Consider the following 19,022-nt stretch of genomic DNA (forward strand, 5'->3'; position numbering starts at 1 on the left):
CCCCAAAAACATACATTTTTATATTAGGTGCATTGTGCTGCCGCCTACTGCAGGTACTCCATATCAGCGACCTAGGCAGTCATTAGACATCGTGAGAGAGCAGAATGGGGTGGTCTGCAGATCTTACGGACTTTGAACGTGGTCAGGTGATTGGGTGTCACTTGTCTCATACGTCAGTTTGCGAAATTTCCACACTTCTAAACATCCCTAGGTCCACTTTCTCAGATGTGATAGTGAAATGGAAACGTGAAGAGGCACGTACAGCATAAAAGCGTACAGGCCGACCGCGTCTGTTGACTGACAGAGGCTGCCGACAGTTGAAGAGGGTCTAATGTGTAATACGCAGACATCTATCCAGACCATCACACAGGAATTCCAAACTGCATCAGGATCCACTGCAAGTACTATGACAGTTAGGCGGGAGTTGAGATAACTTGGATTCCAAGGCTGAGCGGCTGCTCATAAGCCACACATCACGCCGTTAAATGACAAACGACGCCTCGCTTGGTGTAAGAAGCGTAAACAATGGACGATTTAACAGTGAAAAAACGTTGTGTGGAGTGAAGATCATGGTACACAATGTGGCGATCCAATGGCAGGGTGTGGCTGTGGCGAATGCCCGGTGAACGTCATATGCCAGCGTGTGTAGTGCCAACAGTAAAATTCGGAGGCGGTGGTGTTATGGTGTGGTCGTGTTTTTCGTAAAGGGGGGAGGGGTGGGCACTATCACAGCACATTCCTACATTGATGTTTTAAGCACCTTCTCGCTTCTCACTGTTGAAAAGCAATTCGGGGATGCCAATTGCATCTCACAAAGCAATTGAGCACCTGCTCGTAATGCACGGCCTGGGGCGTAGTGGTTACACGACAATAACGTCCCTGTAGTGGAATGGCGACTTTGTGCCAGGCCTCACTGACACAGATCAAAATCTCTCCTCAGTGCAGCAATCTGTCAAAAATGGGCTGCCATTCCCCAAGAAACCTTCCAGCACCTGATTAAACTTATGCCTGGGAGAGTGGAAGCTATCATCAAGGCTAAGGGTGGGCCAACACCATATTGAATTCGAGCATTATCGCTAGAGGACTTCACGAACATAATGTGTTGCAGATACCTAGTGTGTATTGTTAATGGAATATTTCTCTATTTTTACCTAGTTTTCAAGATTGGAAGCTCTAGTCTTTTTACTTTTCATTATACCTCTGCTTTTATCGTTGTGGTATCCATCTGGTGTTACTACAGGAGTTTTACTCACAGTGTAAGAATGGGTACAAAGACAGGTTGCTTTGTATGCTTTTTTCTGAAAACAACGAAAAGTACTGTAAAAAGGTTTATTTATTTTAGTCCACAGGTTGATCATAGCACGTCTATCACCTGCTGCTGGTTGTACTGTCTGGCGATGTCCAGCGGGGTTCTCCCATTGTTGTCTATGGCCCCCTTGTCGGCCCCTGCCTCCAGCAGCGCCGTCGCTGCTTCCGTCTCGTCATTGAATGCTGCAGAGTGCAACGGCGTCCACCCGTCCACATCCCTGGCGTTGGGGTCGGCGGAGGACGCCGACAGCAGCCTGACGACGGCCGGGCGGCCGGCCCACGCAGCCAAGTGCAGCGGCGTCTGCTGGAACTTGTCCCTCGCCCCCACGTCCGCACCTGCCGCCAGCAGACGCCTCACCATCTCCTCGTATCCCCTGCCAGCTGCCCAATGCAAGGGGGTCCACTCATTCATGTCTCTCGCCCCCAAGTTCACTCCAGCCGCCAGCAGGGCCTGCAACTCCTCCATTGAGCCCAGAATAGCTGCCTGGATCAGCCTCCTGCCCTTCTCCTCTCCAGATAATGTCCTGCAAAAACCACAGATGTTCTAATAATTTTTTCCAAAAACACATACACACACACACACACACACACACACACACACACAAAAGAACGTGAAGTCTTGTGGCTGCAATGTGTCTGAAGGCAACAGTGAAACCTGCAGGATATGACAGTGAATTAATGACACATGCACTAGTTTATCATGATAAATTTGGCTCCAAGTAAATCTTGACTTCCTGAGCACACAGTAGAACTTTAGCCACTGATGTGTGTCCTCAGAAATGCACCATATCTTTTGCATTTAACAGCCTCACTGCAGTGAGCATAGCGCCAAAATTCTGATACTAAAAACGGTGTTCAGCAGTAAAATGTAGCGAACTATTTTTAAGCTAGGGACAATTTAGAACAGTTTCATGTTATTATCCTGCCAAATGTGATATCATTCCTGGTTAATCCAAAATCCATCAATCAATTAAGTACTCACTTTTTTCCTCTATAAATATCACATCCACGTGGAGTTGCTAATGTCACCCTTCCGACTAAAAATCAATTTCATATTTTAAGAATGGATATTAGAATTCTGATAACTGTGGGAAACGATTCTTGTTCTTTTCTATGGAAAGGTGAGACAGGAAAATGTGAATTATGAACGACTGTACAGTGGCCAACAGGCTGTAAGTTCTTTTGACCCCCATGCTACTTTTCAAGGCGTGGTCTCGTTAGAGACATGGCGCCTTCGCCTGTCTTTGGTGTGTGCACTGGTTCACAAGGACTCACAATTACACAGTAAAGACTAGCAACGGTGCTAGTTAGTTTTGAGATGCACGGAGCAGTGACAAAGGTCAGTGTCACATCTACAGATTCAAACAATACTAAAAATGTGAGTGAAAGTCTGAGCTGTGGAATCAGGCACTTTTGCACAGAGCAGTCGACATGGTTCAGGTCCAGGTATTTTTCTATCTACTGCTGTTGCAACGGAAACCACATGCGGATTGATATGACCAGTGGCGTTGTAACTAACTAGTACGGTCACCATTGTTGTGCATTTTTCGGAATGTTCCACTGCTACAAACCTCCTGCTCCCGCGTAACAAGTATTCTGGATGGCCCACATACTGGAAGTGTAAGTTCTGACAATTATGTGCGCTTTTATATGCCTCAACGTTTAGGCTGTTAAAGGATAGGGAACTCTGCACTCTGAATCTGATTTTGAAGCACCCATAAACGTATTCTACGGTGGGAGGAGTTTCTGCTTTGCCTGCCTGTGTATGCTTATAGGACCAGCAGGGGTGTCAACCCATAGCAGTATGTCCGAGGTGCGAACACAGGGCAGCCTCCTCCCACATTCAGGTGAGCAGTGACAGGACACAGCTCACCAGACACTTTTGTGAGTGGCGTTCCTGGCATCGAATGGCCTTACCACAGTGGTAACACCAGTTCCCATCGAAACACTGACGTCAGGCACTGACGAGCTTGGCTAACACCTCGATGGATGACCACCTGCGTCTGCCTCGCATTGTTGGCAGGCATGGTGCACTCAGCCCATGTGAGGCCAACATATCTCCGCGTATGTGTGTATTAGTGTGATATAATTTGGCAGGTGCATTCACTGATAAACGAGGTGTCATCAAAACGTCAAGGGAATTTTTCTCTTTCTTGAAGATCTTTATTTATTCATCAACATCAGCTTTATTCTCTTCAGAGTAATCTCCGTCAGATAAAGCACTCCTGTGCCACTGCCTCCTTTTAGAAGCTTGGAAGCACTTCTGGAACTCACTTTTCGTTATTGTTATCAGCTCCTTCGGCGATCCTCTATTTTTCTCATTAGTGTTGGCAAAACGACGTCCTCTCATGGTTCTCTTCAGCGTCGAAAATAGAAATAAGTCGCAGAGGTCAATGTCCGAAGAATAGGTTGGCCACGTGAACACAATGGCTTTGTTTCTTGCCAAAACCTCACAATCAAGCATTGAGGTGTGATGGGAGCATTATCGTGATGCGATATCCACGAGCGGTTTTGTTACAATTCTGATCGTTTCTTTTTCGGATATCCTCGTGCATACGGCGCGTTACTTCCAGGTAGTATACCTTAGTGAGCGCACGATCATAAGACAGAAACTCATGAAGTACTGTCCCACAGTAATAGAGGAAAACTCTGAGATGAACCTTCACACATGATCGAACTTGTCGAACCTTTTCGGTCTTCGTTCTTCAGGCAGTTACCATTAGGACGACTGGGCATTAGTTCTGACGTCGTATCCATACACTCATTTTTCGTCGCCTTTTGTAACCTTTTTTAGAAGTTCCGGATCGTTGTCGACTTCATTCAGCAGTTTCTGGGTGAAGTCTACGTGGCGTCGGTTTTGGTCGAAGTTCCATAATCTTGGAACAAACTTTGCTGCTACACATTTCATGCCCAAAACGTCTGAAAAATTGCTTGGAATGAGCCAAAGGACATGGCAAATTCATGAGCAACCTCTCTGATGGTGATTCGACAATTTTCGAAAACTGTTACCTATACTTCTTCGACATTGCCGTCAGTAAGTGATATGCTACCGCTTTCTCAGCGGTCGTCGTCTTCAACATCTTCTCGACCCTCTTTGAAACGTTTACACCACTCGTAAACTCCTGTCTTACTTACAGTAGATTCGCCAAAGACCACGATCAAAATGTAGAACGCGTCCCTGCACGTTATTCCATCTTTCAAACAAAATTTATTGCAGATTCTTTGATCCATGTTTTTCGACGAAAAAAATGTGTACAACATGATAAAAAATTTTGAAAATCGGATGTATATAGAAAGCGAAAATAAAATTTTCGACTAATTTTTGAACACACCTGATGCATGGGTACAGTCTTCAAAATGTGTTGCGAATTGAGTGAGTAATAAAGACATAACATTAAAATGTCATGCCGGCAGCGGTTGATTTTTGCGTATGCCAGTGTTTATAACATCCATCCTGAACTATGTGTCGTACAATGATATGATTTTTCAACCACGTTTTCTGTTATGTGTGGATACAGTGTACAAAATGCGTTAGGAACAGCATTTGTAGTGACGAAGTAATAAAGGAATACGTTTTGCCTGAACGGTAATATTTCTGCATGAGGAGCGAAAATTTAAAAAAGCAAAAAACATTTTTGCCTTCCTGAAATGTATTTGCATTTGCAAATATGGACTACCATCAGCTGTAGAATGGAATGACGAAAGTGAAAAATTGTACCACACCGCGACTTGAACCCGGATTTCCCCACATATAACGAGTGGTCGCTTCACCTTTTTTTCTTCTTCTTCCATCATCTCATGTTGTTCGTTCTTTTTCTTCCGTGCGGACGTCCCACGTCGCTTGTTCAAGTTCATCATTGATCCATTTACTCAGTTTTTTTATTACAGAGGGCAGCTAACCCTATGACCGAACACGCTCAGCTACTGTGCCGGCATGCCATTAGGCTCTCTGAGCACGACTAATGGCCAGGCACAAAGTTCCATGTGCCTACAAACTGTACATACATTATGTATATTCCCATAAAGGAAGACGTTTTATTTCAAAGTCGTTTGCCCGGTGTCGAGGAATAAATACGATATTGCAATGATGGCGTTATTCCGAATTACAATGTCATATTCTTCCAGACATGAATGCATGTCCCAAGGTACATTACATCGTAATTTGGAATAACACTGAAATATCCTTCCATCATTTTGTAGGGGTCAGTTGCGAGCCACTAAGTGCTTTCAGTCTCAAATACTGGTTGAATACAAGTTGGGTATATACATACACAGCGATGTACTTACACTACTGGCCATTAAAACTGCTACACCACGAAGATGATGTGCGGCAGGTGCGAAATTTAACCGACAGGAAGAAGATGCTGTGATATGCAAATGATTAGCTTTTCAGAGCATTCACACAAGGTTGGCGCCGGTTGCGACACCTACAACGAGCTGACATGAGGAAAGTTTCCAACCAATTTCTCATACACAAAAAGCAGTTGACCGGCGTTGCCTGGCGAAACGTTGTTGTGATGCCTCGTGTAAGGAGGAGAAATGCGTACCATCACGTTTCCGACTTTGATAAAGGTGGGATTGTAACCTATCGCGATTGCGGTTTATCATATCGCGAAATTGCTGCTCACGTTGGTCGAGATCCAATGTCTGTTAGCAGAATATGGAATCGGTGGTTTCAGGAGGATAATACAGAACGTCGTGCTGGATCCCAACAGCCTCGTATCACTAGCAGTCGAGATGACAGGCATCTTATCCGCATGGCTGTAATGGATCCTGCAGCCACGTCTCGATCCCTGAGTCAACAGGTGGTGACGCTTGCAAGACAACAACCATCTGCACGAACAGTTCGACGACGTTAGCAGCAGCACGGACCAGCTCGGAGACCGTGGCTGCAGTTACCCTTGACGCTGCATCACACACAGGAGCGCCTGCGATGCTGTACTGGACGACGAACTTGGGTCCACGAATGGCAAAACGTCATTTTTTTCGGATGAATCCAGGTTCTGTTTACAGCATCGTGATGGTCGCATCCGTGTTTGGCGACATCACGGTGAGTGCACATTGGAAGGGTGTATTCGTCATCGCCATACTGGCATATAACCCGGCGTGATGGTATGGGGTGCCATTGGTTACACGTCACGGTCACCTCTTGTTCGCATTGACGGCACTTTGAACAGTGTATGTTACATTTCAGATGTGTTTACGACCTGTGGCTCTACCCTTCATTCGATTCCTGTGAAACCCTACATTTCAGCAGGATAATCCATGACCGCATGTTGCAGGTCCTGTATGGGCCTTTCTTGATACAGAAAATGTTCGACTGCCGCCCTGGCCAGCACATTCTCCAGATCTCTCACCAATTGAAAAGTCTGGTCAATGGTGGCCGAGCAACTGGCTCGTCACAATACGCCATTCACTCCTCTTGATGAACTGTGGTATCGTGTTGAAGCTGCATGGGCAGCTGTACCTGAACACGCCATCCAAGCTCTGTTTGACTCAATGTTCAGGCATATCAAGGCCGTTATTATGGCCAGAGGTGGTTGTTCTGGGTACTGATTTCTGAGGATGTATGCACCCAAATTGCGTGAAAATGTAATCACATGTCAGTTCTAGTATAATATATTTGTCCAATGAATACCCGTTTATCATCTGCATTTCTTCTTGGTGAAACAATTTTAATGGCCAGTAGTGTATATAACTTTCTCATCCTCACCCCTTCGAAATTTAGATGTATGTTACCTCCGCACTGTTTCATTCCAGACGCGATGTGTTACATGTGCTTGAAATTACTCCAGTAGTTTAGAATGTGATGTTGAACAAACATACACATTTAAAATACATACAAATATAAAATGAAGACAGGAGACACAGTAAAGTGACATTCGGTTTCATGACTATAACACTTTGTGAAATCCCAAATAACGTGTGTTGTGAATGTGGAAGAGAGACACGTGTAGTGATGCAACTCACCTCAGGAGAGCGATGGCAACGCTGTCAGGTAGGGGAGTGTCGTGGGTAGACATGGTGGTCAGTGCAGCTGCGTCGCGACTCCAGCTGTGGTCACTGAGTGGCTGAGTGGAGGGGGTCGTCCGGCTGACTGCAGTAGATGGCGAGCTGCACACAGAGACACTGCATGGCAAACTGTGTTCACGTGGAGGCCAGAGGACAGCTTACAGTGGACAGTATTCCTGAGGGTCTGTCCACACACTGACAACAGAACACGCGCTGCTAAAGAAAGTAGAGGATTCGCTAACATGAATAACCAGTCACTAAATCAATCAGTTTACACACAGCTTCTCGCACACACACACGCGCGCGCGCGCCCACACACACACACACACACACACACACACACACACACACACACACACACACACACACACACACACACAGAGAGAGAGAGAGAGAGAGAGAGAGAGAGAGAGAGAGAGAGAGAGAGAGAAACTGGTGCACTTGCCTAATATACGAGGGCAGTTCAATAAGTAATGCAACACATTTTTTTCTCGGCCAATTTTGATTGAAAAAACCGGAAATTTCTTGTGGAATATTTTCAAACATTCCCGCTTCGTCTCGTATAGTTTCACTGACTTCCGACAGGTGGCAGCGCTGTACGGAGCTGTTAAAATGGCGTCTGTAACGGATGTGCGTTGCAAACAACGGGCAGTGATCGAGTTTCTTTTGGCGGAAAACCAGGGCATCTCAGATATTCATAGGCGCTTGCAGAATGTCTACGGTGATCTGGCAGTGGACAAAAGCACGGTGAGTCGTTGGGCAAAGCTTGTGTCATCATCGCCGCAAGGTCAAGCAAGACTGTCTGATCTCCCGCGTGCGGGCCGGCCGTGCACAGCTGTGACTCCTGCAATGGCGGAGCGTGCAAACACACTCGTTCGAGATGATCGACAGATCACCATCAAACAACTCAGTGCTCAACTTGACCTCTCTGTTGGTAGTGCTGTCACAATTGTTCACCAGTTGGGATATTCAAAGGTTTGTTCCCGCTGGGTCCCTCGTTGTCTAACCGAACACCATAAAGAGCAAAGGAGATCCATCTGTGCGGAATTGCTTGCTCGTCATGTGGCTGAGGGTGACAATTTCTTATTTCTTGTCAGAGATTGTTACAGGCGATGAAACATGGGTTCATCACTTCGAACCTGAAACAAAACGGCAATCAATGGAGTGGCGCCACACCCACTCCCCTACCAAGAAAAAGTTTAAAGCCATACCCTCAGCCGGTAAAGTCATGGTTACAGTCTTCTGGGACGCTGAAGGGGTTATTCTGTTCGATGTCCTTCCCCATGGTCAAACGATCAACTCTGAAGTGTATGTGCTACTCTTCAGAAATTGAAGAAACGACTTCAACGTGTTCGTAGGCACAAAAATCTGAACGAACTTCTCCTCCTTCATGACAACACAAGACCTCACACAAGTCTTCGCACCCGAGAGGAGCTCACAAAACTTCAGTGGACTGTTCTTCCTCGTGCACCCTACAGCCCCGATCTCGCACCGTCGGATTTCCATATGTTTGGCCCAATGAAGGACGCAATCCGTGGAAGGCACTACGCGGATGATGAAGAAGTTATTGATGCAGTACGACGTTGGCTCCGACATCGACCAGTGAAATGGTACTGTGCAGGCATACACGCCCTCATTTCAAGGTGGCGTAAGGCCGTAGCATTGAATGGAGATTACGTTGAAAAATAGTGTTGTGTAGCTAAAAGATTGGGGAATAACCTGGTGTATTTCAATGCTGAATAAAACAACCCCTGTTTCAGAAAAAAAAGTGTTGCATTACTTATTGAACTGCCCTCGTAGTATAGGGCCCTGGCGAGCATGCAGAAGTGCCCCATCATGATGTGGGATGGACTCGACTAATGTATGGAGTAGTTTTGGAGGGAACTGACACCATGAATCCTGTGGGGATGTCCATAAATTCCTAAGAGTACGAGGGGGTGAAGATCTCTTCTCAACAGCACGTTGCAAGGCAACCCAGATATGCTCAGTAATGATCATGTCTGGGGAGATTGATGGCCATTAGAAGTGTACTCCTGGAGCCACTCTATAGCAGTGCTGGATGTGTGGGGTGTACATTGTCCTGCTGGAATTGCTTAAGTGCGTCGGAATGCACATGGACATGAATGGATGCAGATGATCAGACAGGATGTTTACGTATGTGTTACCTGTTAGAGTCGTATCTAGACGTATCAGGGGTCCCATATCACTCCAACTACACACCAGTACAGAGCCTCCACCAACTTGAACACATCTCTGTTGACAATTAACATACATTGAGCGCGAAATGGCAGTTGGTGCAACATGCATGAGATATACCATTCAGGAAATCATTAGGAAATTCAGTATTCTGGGATGTACAGTGTCAAGAGTGTGCCCTGGATGCCAAATTTCAGGTATTGCCTCTCACCAGGGACTATGCAGTGGCTGACAACCTTCACTTAACGACCAAAAGCAGCAGCAGTTCAGTAGATTTGTCAGTGCTAACACACAAGGAACACAGCTTGAAATAGCTGCAGAAACCAATGTTGGATTTACGACGAACGTATCCAGCAGGACAGTGTGGTGACGTGAGACATTTCAAAATCTTAACATGGGTCTGAAACAGCAACTGTGAAAATCTGGACAGGTTGAAAAAAATCAGCCACCCAGTTGCAAAACAATGGTTTATTAGCCTTTTACCTGGGTTCCCATATTTCTAAAAATATCTTCCATCATGTGATGTAACAGGACCCATTCCTTCTGAAAAAGATATTTTTAGAAACATCGAAACCTAGGTCAAGGGCTAATACAACTGGTTGGCTGATTTTTTCAACCTCTTTAAATCTGGCATTAATGGGCTGTGGCAGCAGACGACCGACACGGGTGCCTTTGATAACAGCACGTCAGGGGCTTGTTACCATATCAGTTGGACCCCAGACGACTGGAAAACCACGCCCCAGTCAAATGAGTTCTGATTTCAGTTGGTAAGAGCTCATAGTAAAGTTTGAGTGTGGTGCAGACCTCATGGAGCTATGGAGCCAAGTTCTCAACAAGTCACTGCAAGCTGGTGGTGGCTTCATAATGGTGTGGGCGGTTTTTACATGAAACGGACTGGCCATTCTGGTCCAACTGAACATTGACTGTAAATGGTCGTGTTCAGCTACTTGGACTTCATGGTCCCAATCAGTGATATGATGTTATTGGGTCATAACTGTTCTCGACTAGTTTGAAGAACACCCTGGATAACTTGAGCAAATGATTTGGCCACCCAGACCACTCAACATGAATCCCCTTTCTCCTAGCGTCTTTGGTTCTCCAATTTAATACTTGCTTAGAAGTCAACCATTTTGTTAGTTAAATACTACACCAGTGCTACTTTTTACGCCCGAAATATCTATACTTTGAATAGATGAAGTTTTTGATATCTCACTTACGTTCCTAGCCTCTGATGTTCTCGAAAGAACCTAAATGTATAACTTCATTCGAAGGAAGCCTTTTTAATAGTCAAATAGCACAACAATTAACTATATTTGTGGAGAATGTTAGGACTTGAAGGGATTAAGCTTTTGACACTTTATTTACATAGCTAGTAGCATTTATTAATGAAATATTTCAGTTTTCCTTGAAATGATTAAGTTTTTTTAACTGTCCTGATTTTTTTCTTTAAGTAATTACATCTTTTTTTGCAAACCTGCACGTAACGGTGGTATATTTGATACCCCAATTGTCCATCTTTGTCAGATTATTCAGGGCCAAACTAGGCTATGAAAATTCAGAATAAAGTTTTCCCCAGTTCTCTTAAAAGTTTACTTAATTATCCTGATTGTCATAGGAAACGAACAATTTCTTCGCTAAACCAGACCCCATTTGCTCATTTCCCACGCTTCATTAGAATATAAAAATTAATACAAAACTCATTGTATAAGTTGTAGGGACTATTGTTCTTGTTAGAATAAAATCTTCGATAAGTCATTGAAAATAGTAGTAAAAAGACTGCATAATTCAGTAGAAAAAGTGTATTTTTTGTAAATAATCAAGAATGTATGATTGCATATAGAAATTGATTAAAAAATGTGATTTTGGCCAGAAAGGAGAATACAGTACAAGAAAATGTCTGAAAACTCTCTCTCTCTCTCTCTCTCTCTCTCTCTCTCTCTCTCTCTCTCTCTGTGTGTGTGTGTGTGTGTGTGTGTGTGTGTGTGTGTGTGTAATAATTATATACCTGTGGTTAGTAATTTAAATTTACTGCTGTGTTTAGGATAACACATTATGAAATATATGACAGTAATTTATTATCTCAGTGCAATCCAGAAACATAGTTGTAATGTTTTCAGAAAGGAGCAGAGCAAAGTTAGTGTCTTCACAGAAATTTGTGCGTAATGTGTTGACAAATGAAAACAACTGTGGTAGGAGTGAAACTAGGCATGAAATTTACGAATGCAGCCAATGATCGAGAAGATGTAGTCAAATGAGTATTATGTTCAATGTATTGTAATTACCAGATTCGACAGTTTTCTTGTGGTTGCGTGTTAATGTGTGTTCTGGTTATTTAATCTAGCAAACTCATCTACGAATTTACCACTGACATAAAATAAAGGGCTTTGTAGACATACAGGTGATGTGAATGAAAAACTATCTTTGAAGTTGATGTTTTGATAAGAAAACATGCAATTACCATATACTATAGAGTAACATGTGGCAATGAAGAAGATAATGGGTGGGAATTAGAACATTATCCAGTTTAGGTTATCAAGAGCATTTACGAAATATACATTTCAGTACTGCTGATAGAATTGCGTTTAAATATATGTATTATCATAGGATATCTTGAAAAGACTGTTGGTGATAAGTATTTTGTTTCGAATATTCGTTTTCGTGTTACATTACAATGAACAGGAGAGATAAGCTTTTAGTGGTTTGCGAGACAAGATACAACTAAATGAGGAATGAGTCAGACAATGCAGACAACATTATCTCGAAGGCAGGAATTCTAGTTTATCAGGCAATCAGTTAAGAGCTGTATAAACATTTAAAAATAGCTGAAAATTAAAGGAAAGTTACAAGTAATACTACACAGTAGACGTGTAAGGAGGTCTTGTACTGTACTTACCTGAGGACAGTTCTATCTGGAGGTCATATCAACTTTGAGGATGTTACAGACTGATCAGTAACTGCAGTGGATGGACTAGTGAACTCTTGGTAGAATGAAGCACTGGAATTCACTAGACAGCATTTAGTATCGCTAGGGATAGCTACATGCAAGACAACCAAGATGATATTTGATAATGGCTCTTCTAGGAAGCAAGTACAGCGCCTTTGTCCAAGAAATACCTCCCTGTTTGAGTTATAGAAAGGAGTGGACTAAGGTCCTGTACATATCATGAGAATCAACTGACAAGAAAGGTGAATGGAAGGGCCAGCACCATATGAAACCACCCTAAGTTGCTCTGCTCTTGTGCAGTCTGGCTTGTTGTCTTGTCAGGTGTTGTATGTGGAGTAACCAGCTAACCAATCCAGCCCATGTACTTATGAGACTTTCTGTAATAGATGTCTTCCATGCCTGCTCTGATGGAGAACCAAAATCTTATTTTTGAAGACCAGTATACTCCATAAAAATTCCAATTCCCCTGCACTGTTTGGAGAGAATAAGTGGATCCTATTATGGAGATTGTACACATGTACCTAGAAAGAGAAAAGGTATACATAGCGCATCAAACAGTAGTGCTAATGTGGGAATTGCAATTACTCTGACCTTTGGCCTTACGACAGCTAACGTTTGCATAGGTCAACATTTAGAGAATGACAGCACAAGAAATGAGAAATTTTAAATACGTGGCTACCATCCTTCAACCACACAGCAGCATACTGCAGCGTTCTTGGTGCAGGTATTGAACGAGACCGATATATTCCCTTTATGCAGAGCTCACTGCTAGTAACAGAAAAGAAAGCAAACAATAAATGCTGCTCTGCATAAACTTCTTTACAGTGGCCTCAACAGCACATGCACATACAATAAAGCCCGCTTTCTGCTTTTTTTTCTGAGCAGCACATCACTGTGTCCACCACTAGAATGGCTGCTGTTTTCTTCATAGGCAGTGAACCTTTTGTTCGGAGGATTGATGTCAGAACCAAATTAAGAGCTTTTTCGCTTAAGCAGTTTAACAGAACTAATAACATCAAATAAACTCAGTTTGTGAAGCTACGAAATCTTGTCTCTTCCATGAATTTTGTTAGCCAGTCTGTGCGCTAGTAGACATAGTTCAATTTAGAGATTCCATGTACCTCTCATGACAAGTCAACGACAACTTTATGAGCTATCAGAAAATGCTGTGATCGGGATGGCCAGGCTGTAGGGAAATGGCGACTGATAATTCTAGCATTTCCGAAATGGCGCTTCAGCAGCTGCTTAACTGGATTTGCAATGTGTGGAGGTGCTCCATCTTGCATAAAAATGATCTCCATCCACACATCCACGCTCTTGCAGAGCTGGAATGACGTGGTAACGCGAAAGACGCTCATAATGCATACCAGTATGGTACAGGTAACAGGAATGGAAACACCTGCCCTCAAATAGTGCAAGGAGCCCCGTTACCAGTGTTTTGTTCGACATAATTTCTTCAGGTCTAATTGTCCCGAAGATTCTGATTCTTTTACTCTCCAATGCCATGCATTCGAAGATGAGGTGTGATGCAATTTCTTCACTCTCATAAAAAATCCTACACTTAGGGTCTTCTTCCGTTATACCCACTGTGTGCAGGTGTTTTTTGAAATTCACATGGGCGGTCATAAGTCCAGTCATGGGTTTGATCTCTTTCCTGTTCAATCCCAAGATTACAGAGCTTCTTGTAAAACATGGCTTGGGCATCATAACCTTACCATATTTTTGTTTATGGATCTTGGTCCAATATTCTACGTGCTGCTTCCTAAGCCAGTTCCATAGTTCTAGTTTGATCATATCCTTAGTGATTGTCAGGGCAGGTTCCAATCCAATAAATGAAGTCATTGCCCTCATCCTGGCCAGTCTGTCGGTTGAGGCGTTTGTGTAGTTCTCTTTAGGGATGGGGGTAAAAACATATTTCCACTACTTCACATTACCCCAACCCTTCTTTTGCTGAATGCCTCAATCATAATGTTAGATCTAGATTGAATGCCTGTCATCACACGGGCCAGAGCAACTGGGATCGTTCACTGTGATAATTGGGGCGATGGCATTCAATACGGCATTCTGTGACACACACAAGTCAACACTGGCCAAGGTGCCTCTTGGGTATGAGGTGGCAACTCCGCTGCGCAATTTGTGGGCATCAGAGGACCTGTTGCCTAAAGGAAAGACTCCACAGCAAGTTGCGAATCAGTAGAGGACAACCAGGAAGAATATCCAGGGGGCCATAGAATGGAAGAAACACACTTAGATAAGGAACGCCAGTCTAATGCTTACTAAGTTGGATATGAGGTTCATGTTAAGAATTTTGAAGGGAATATTAAGTCAGCTGATAGTATTAATAAGAATTTGTTGGCCTGGTGTAGGGGACCATTCTTACTGTAGGATTATCTTACCCTTATAACATTGCTGCCAATGGCCTTGCTGCAGTGGTACCACCAGTTCCACCAAAGTTAAGCACTGTCAGGCTGGGCTAGCACTTGGATGGGTAACCATTTGGTCTGCCGAGCACTGTTAGCAAGCAAGGTGCACTCAGTCCTTGTGAGGCAAACTGAGGAGCTACTCGATTGAGAAGTAATGGCTCCAATCTCATAAACTGACATACAGCCACAAGAGCAGTGTGCTGACCACATGCCCCTCCATATCCACATCCAGTGACGCCTGTGGGCTGAGGATATCACGACGGCCGGTCGGTACCATTGGGCCTTCCAACGCCTGTTTGGACGAAGTTATAACAGTGCTGCTACAAGAACTGCACACTGGTCAAGAGCTAAGGGTCCATCTCCGATTAAGACAGATACCAAGAGTTAAGGAAGGAGAATTTTCGGACCCAGCTGAATTTTATTGGGGGGGGGGGGGGAGTCTGTGACACGTCGGCACTCATGCCACTCATGGCTCACCACTCCATCTATGGTGGGCATCGGGTCGTGTCCCACACTGACAGCGGACGTGGCATTTTGCTAGCAGGAGTCTCGCTGGTGCATGTGAGGTGTCATGGGAGGTGTGCATTGAGGCAATGTGGGTGGTGAGATGGTGCACTTGAGATCAGTTACCATGGCGCTGTGGATGATCTCGGAACTGTCCATGTTTGACAGCAACTGGGATGGAACATGCACTGTTGATTATGTACCCAAGCTGTGATTATGTCCAAGGGGATTTTCAATGCCACCGAGCATGCTATGTGTTTCTGATGTTGGAGGTCGGCATTAGTCGTTGTGTCACAGTAAACTACTTATAGTGCTTATTGTGATTCCAACAAAGTGTCCTTGTGGTTTACTGTGGAACTGCCTACCTTTCAACATTGTCCCTGCATGTCATGAACGTGAGTTTGCTACAAGTGGCATTTTATTGCACTGTGTTGGTCTGCAAGCACTAAAGCAAATGTGTATCTGAGTGTTATTATTGGCAGGAGAAGCTAGAACGAAGAGGAAAGACTGATGTCGCATGGAAGAATTTGAGTCAGTGGAAACACACTGATACTAGGGAAAACACGATGCTTTATTTCATTAATAGATGTATACAGTTTGTTAAAGGGTGTACATAAAGTCCAGGAACACTTTCAGTTATTTATTGCACATGAACTAAACGTTGTACGCATTTGATACATATTGCATTTTGAAGGGAAACTCTCAACATTTTCTTACAAACAATCGATATGCAAACCATAAGTGACCTGGCTGATGTCAATACGATAATCAAATCCTTTCCATACCCGTCCCAGCACAGCATCATCGACTGTGGCAGTCGCTTCCCATATTCTCTCCCGGAGCTCTGCTACATGGTAGAGGCGCTACATACACCAGATCTTTAATGTGTCCCCACAGAAAAAAGTCACATGGAGTGAGACCTGGTGATCGAGGAGGCCATTTCATGAATCATCTGTCCCCTTCTGTAGCACACCGATCCATCAATGCAGCTGCTCTGTGTTCAGGTACCCATGAACTCATGATAAAAATGGGGTGGAGCCCCATCCTTCTGAAAGATTATTGGGGAGTCCGACTGCAATTGAGGCATCAGCCATTGCTGAAACAGGTCCAAGTAGGAATATCCAGTGACAGCGTTCTCAGCGAAAATGAATGGCCCGTGCAGTTTTCGACGTGGCAAGGTACAAAAAACATTTACCTTTGGGGAATCACGCTCGAATTAAATGCATTTTTGTGGATGCTTTGTACCCTAGATTCGACAATTATGCCTGTTCGGTTTCCAATTAGTGTGAAAAGTGGCTTCGTCGCTAAAAATTGAACGATCAACAATGCCATCCCCATCCTCATTCAATTGTAGCAACTGCGAACAAAACTCAAAATGCTTGTCTTTGTCGTCGTCACTGAGCTTCTGCACTAGTTACAATTTGAATAGTCCCACAGACAGTTGCTGTCGCGGGACTGTCCACACTGTCACTGGAGCCATTTCGAGTTCATGCGATGCACGACGCACTGATTTCTCTGGACTCCTTACGAATGTCTCTCGTATGTGCTCCACATTCACTTCACCCACACTGCGATGTCTGCTTCTCTTTCCTGGGCACAAGCAAGCCGTGTTAACGAATTTGTTGTTCCAGTGGTAAATGTCCTTCCTTGTTGGTGGCTATCTTACCGTACTTAGTTCTAAACATCCGTTGAACAGCTGTAGCACACTTGTTTTTGTCGAACTCCAACACACAGAAAGCTCGCTCCGCACCTGCACTCGCCATCGTTGCGAGCACCTCTGACTATTGGCAAATTACCAAACTATGCTGTGGCGGTAGACATGAAAAAACTTTCACGGTTTCTCTTCAAAATGACATGTGTATGATATCTGTACAATGTTTGGTTCTTGTGCAATAAATAATTGAAAGTGTTCCCATACTTTATGTATACCCTGTATATGCCTATTTGGAAGATTTCTTTTGTTCAATGCTGTTTTTTAGAAGAACTGATTTTAATGCACGATAATTAAATTCTCTTCTAACTTTTATGTAGTGTTGCTAATGGTCTCATTGAATGGACATACAGAGTGGGTGACACTAGTATAGGAAAACTGTTCCTCTGTCACGTGATTACACAGAAGTCGCCAAGTGATTTCAGGGAGGACTTTGTGTAAATTTTCTTTTTGTCATGAAAAACCAGTTCATACTTAATAATCGCAATATTTTCTTACTTAACATTTGCGTGTATTGAGGAGCGTGACGGCTGCAATTCTGTTGTTTAATATAGATGCGTTTAATGTAGTTTTTTCTAAATTTATGGGTAACTTTTATTAACAAATGACTTCAGAGTCTATTGTGTTGAATTATACTAATTTTTGGAGTGTCTTCGATTTTTAAACGCATTTATAAGAAAAGTAAAGGTTCCTAACATCAATCAATCGTTCTGTCCCTCGACTTCCAGCTACCTGTTATAACTCAAACCAGAAATGGTATCCAACAAAACAATACAGTCACTATTTTAGTAAAAGTTGTAGCGCATATATATATATATATATATATATATATATATGAATATAATAGAGGGGAACATTCCACGTGGGAAAAATATATCTAAAAATGAAGATGATGTGACTTACCAAACGAAAGTGCTGGCAGGTCGATAGACACACAAACAAACACAAACATACACACAAAATTCAAGCTTTCGCAACCAACGGTTGCTTCGTCAGGAAAGACGTAAGGAGAGGGAAAGATGAAAGGATGTGGGTTTTAAGCGAGAGGGTAAGGAGTCATTCCAATCCCGGGAGCGGAAAGACTTACCTTGGGGGAAAAAAGGACAGGTATACACTCGCACACACACACACACACACACATATCCATCCGCACATACACAGACACAAGCAGACATTTTCGTATATATATATATATATATATATATATATATATATATATATATATAGAAATGCTATGAGATCAAGATGTTGCTGTGTTCGATTATATTGTTTATTAATATGGTCTTCAATGGTCTTCTTTTGGTGTGAGTGCCATCTTCCGGTTATCTGTGGCAAGTATGTCATTTGGAGCTTGATTAAAAATTTCAAATTTTGGAATGGATAACACAACATATTACAGAATTATGATTTGCTATGTACACCAGGTGGTCTTGATATCTATAAGAGGTTGATGTCGCAGTTTCTGTCATGCTACTGTATAAGCTTGCTTGTTTGATGTTGATGGAGCTACTGCAGCTGTTAAACTTTTGCTGAAACAGTTATATACTGCTCCAGTTTTAACTGCTCCAGGAAAAGTTAAACGCACACTACAGCTCCATCAGTATCAAAGGAGCAAACTTACATAGTTGTGCAAGAGCGAGTGAGACATTGATGTCATGCAGATATCAAGACCACCTGAGGTACATAGCAAATCATAATTGTATAATATGTTGTACTGTCTACTCTAAAATGTGAAATATGCTACCAAATTATGTGCTTTCCACACATGACCTGACGATGGCAGTCACACCGAAATATGCCTACTTCAGTGAACTATATAATGGAACACAGCAACGTCTTGGTATCATAGCATTACATTCAACGTCCTTATATGAGATATACAATGCAGCGGGCCCACATGAGTGCAAATTGTAGCATAGTTCCC

At 43.3% G+C, this 19,022-nt stretch overlaps 1 protein-coding gene across 1 annotated transcript in view; it reads right to left on the reverse strand.

Annotated features, from left to right (window-relative positions):
• Nucleotides 1-1,315: 1,315 nt before the first annotated feature.
• LOC124720141 (ankyrin repeat, PH and SEC7 domain containing protein secG-like) overlaps nt 1,316-19,022 on the reverse strand; it is a 53,629-nt gene continuing 35,922 nt past the window's right edge. Inside the window, exons 8-9 of the mRNA XM_047245442.1 lie at nt 7,279-7,422; nt 1,316-1,832 (exon numbers count right to left, since the gene is read on the reverse strand). Coding sequence (XP_047101398.1) covers nt 1,355-1,832; nt 7,279-7,422 — 622 coding nt within the window. The 3' untranslated portion in view covers nt 1,316-1,354. The remainder of the gene's footprint in view (nt 1,833-7,278; nt 7,423-19,022) is intronic.

Source organism: Schistocerca piceifrons, chromosome 11 (assembly GCF_021461385.2).
Source record: "Schistocerca piceifrons isolate TAMUIC-IGC-003096 chromosome 11, iqSchPice1.1, whole genome shotgun sequence".
NCBI lineage: Eukaryota > Metazoa > Arthropoda > Insecta > Orthoptera > Acrididae > Schistocerca > Schistocerca piceifrons.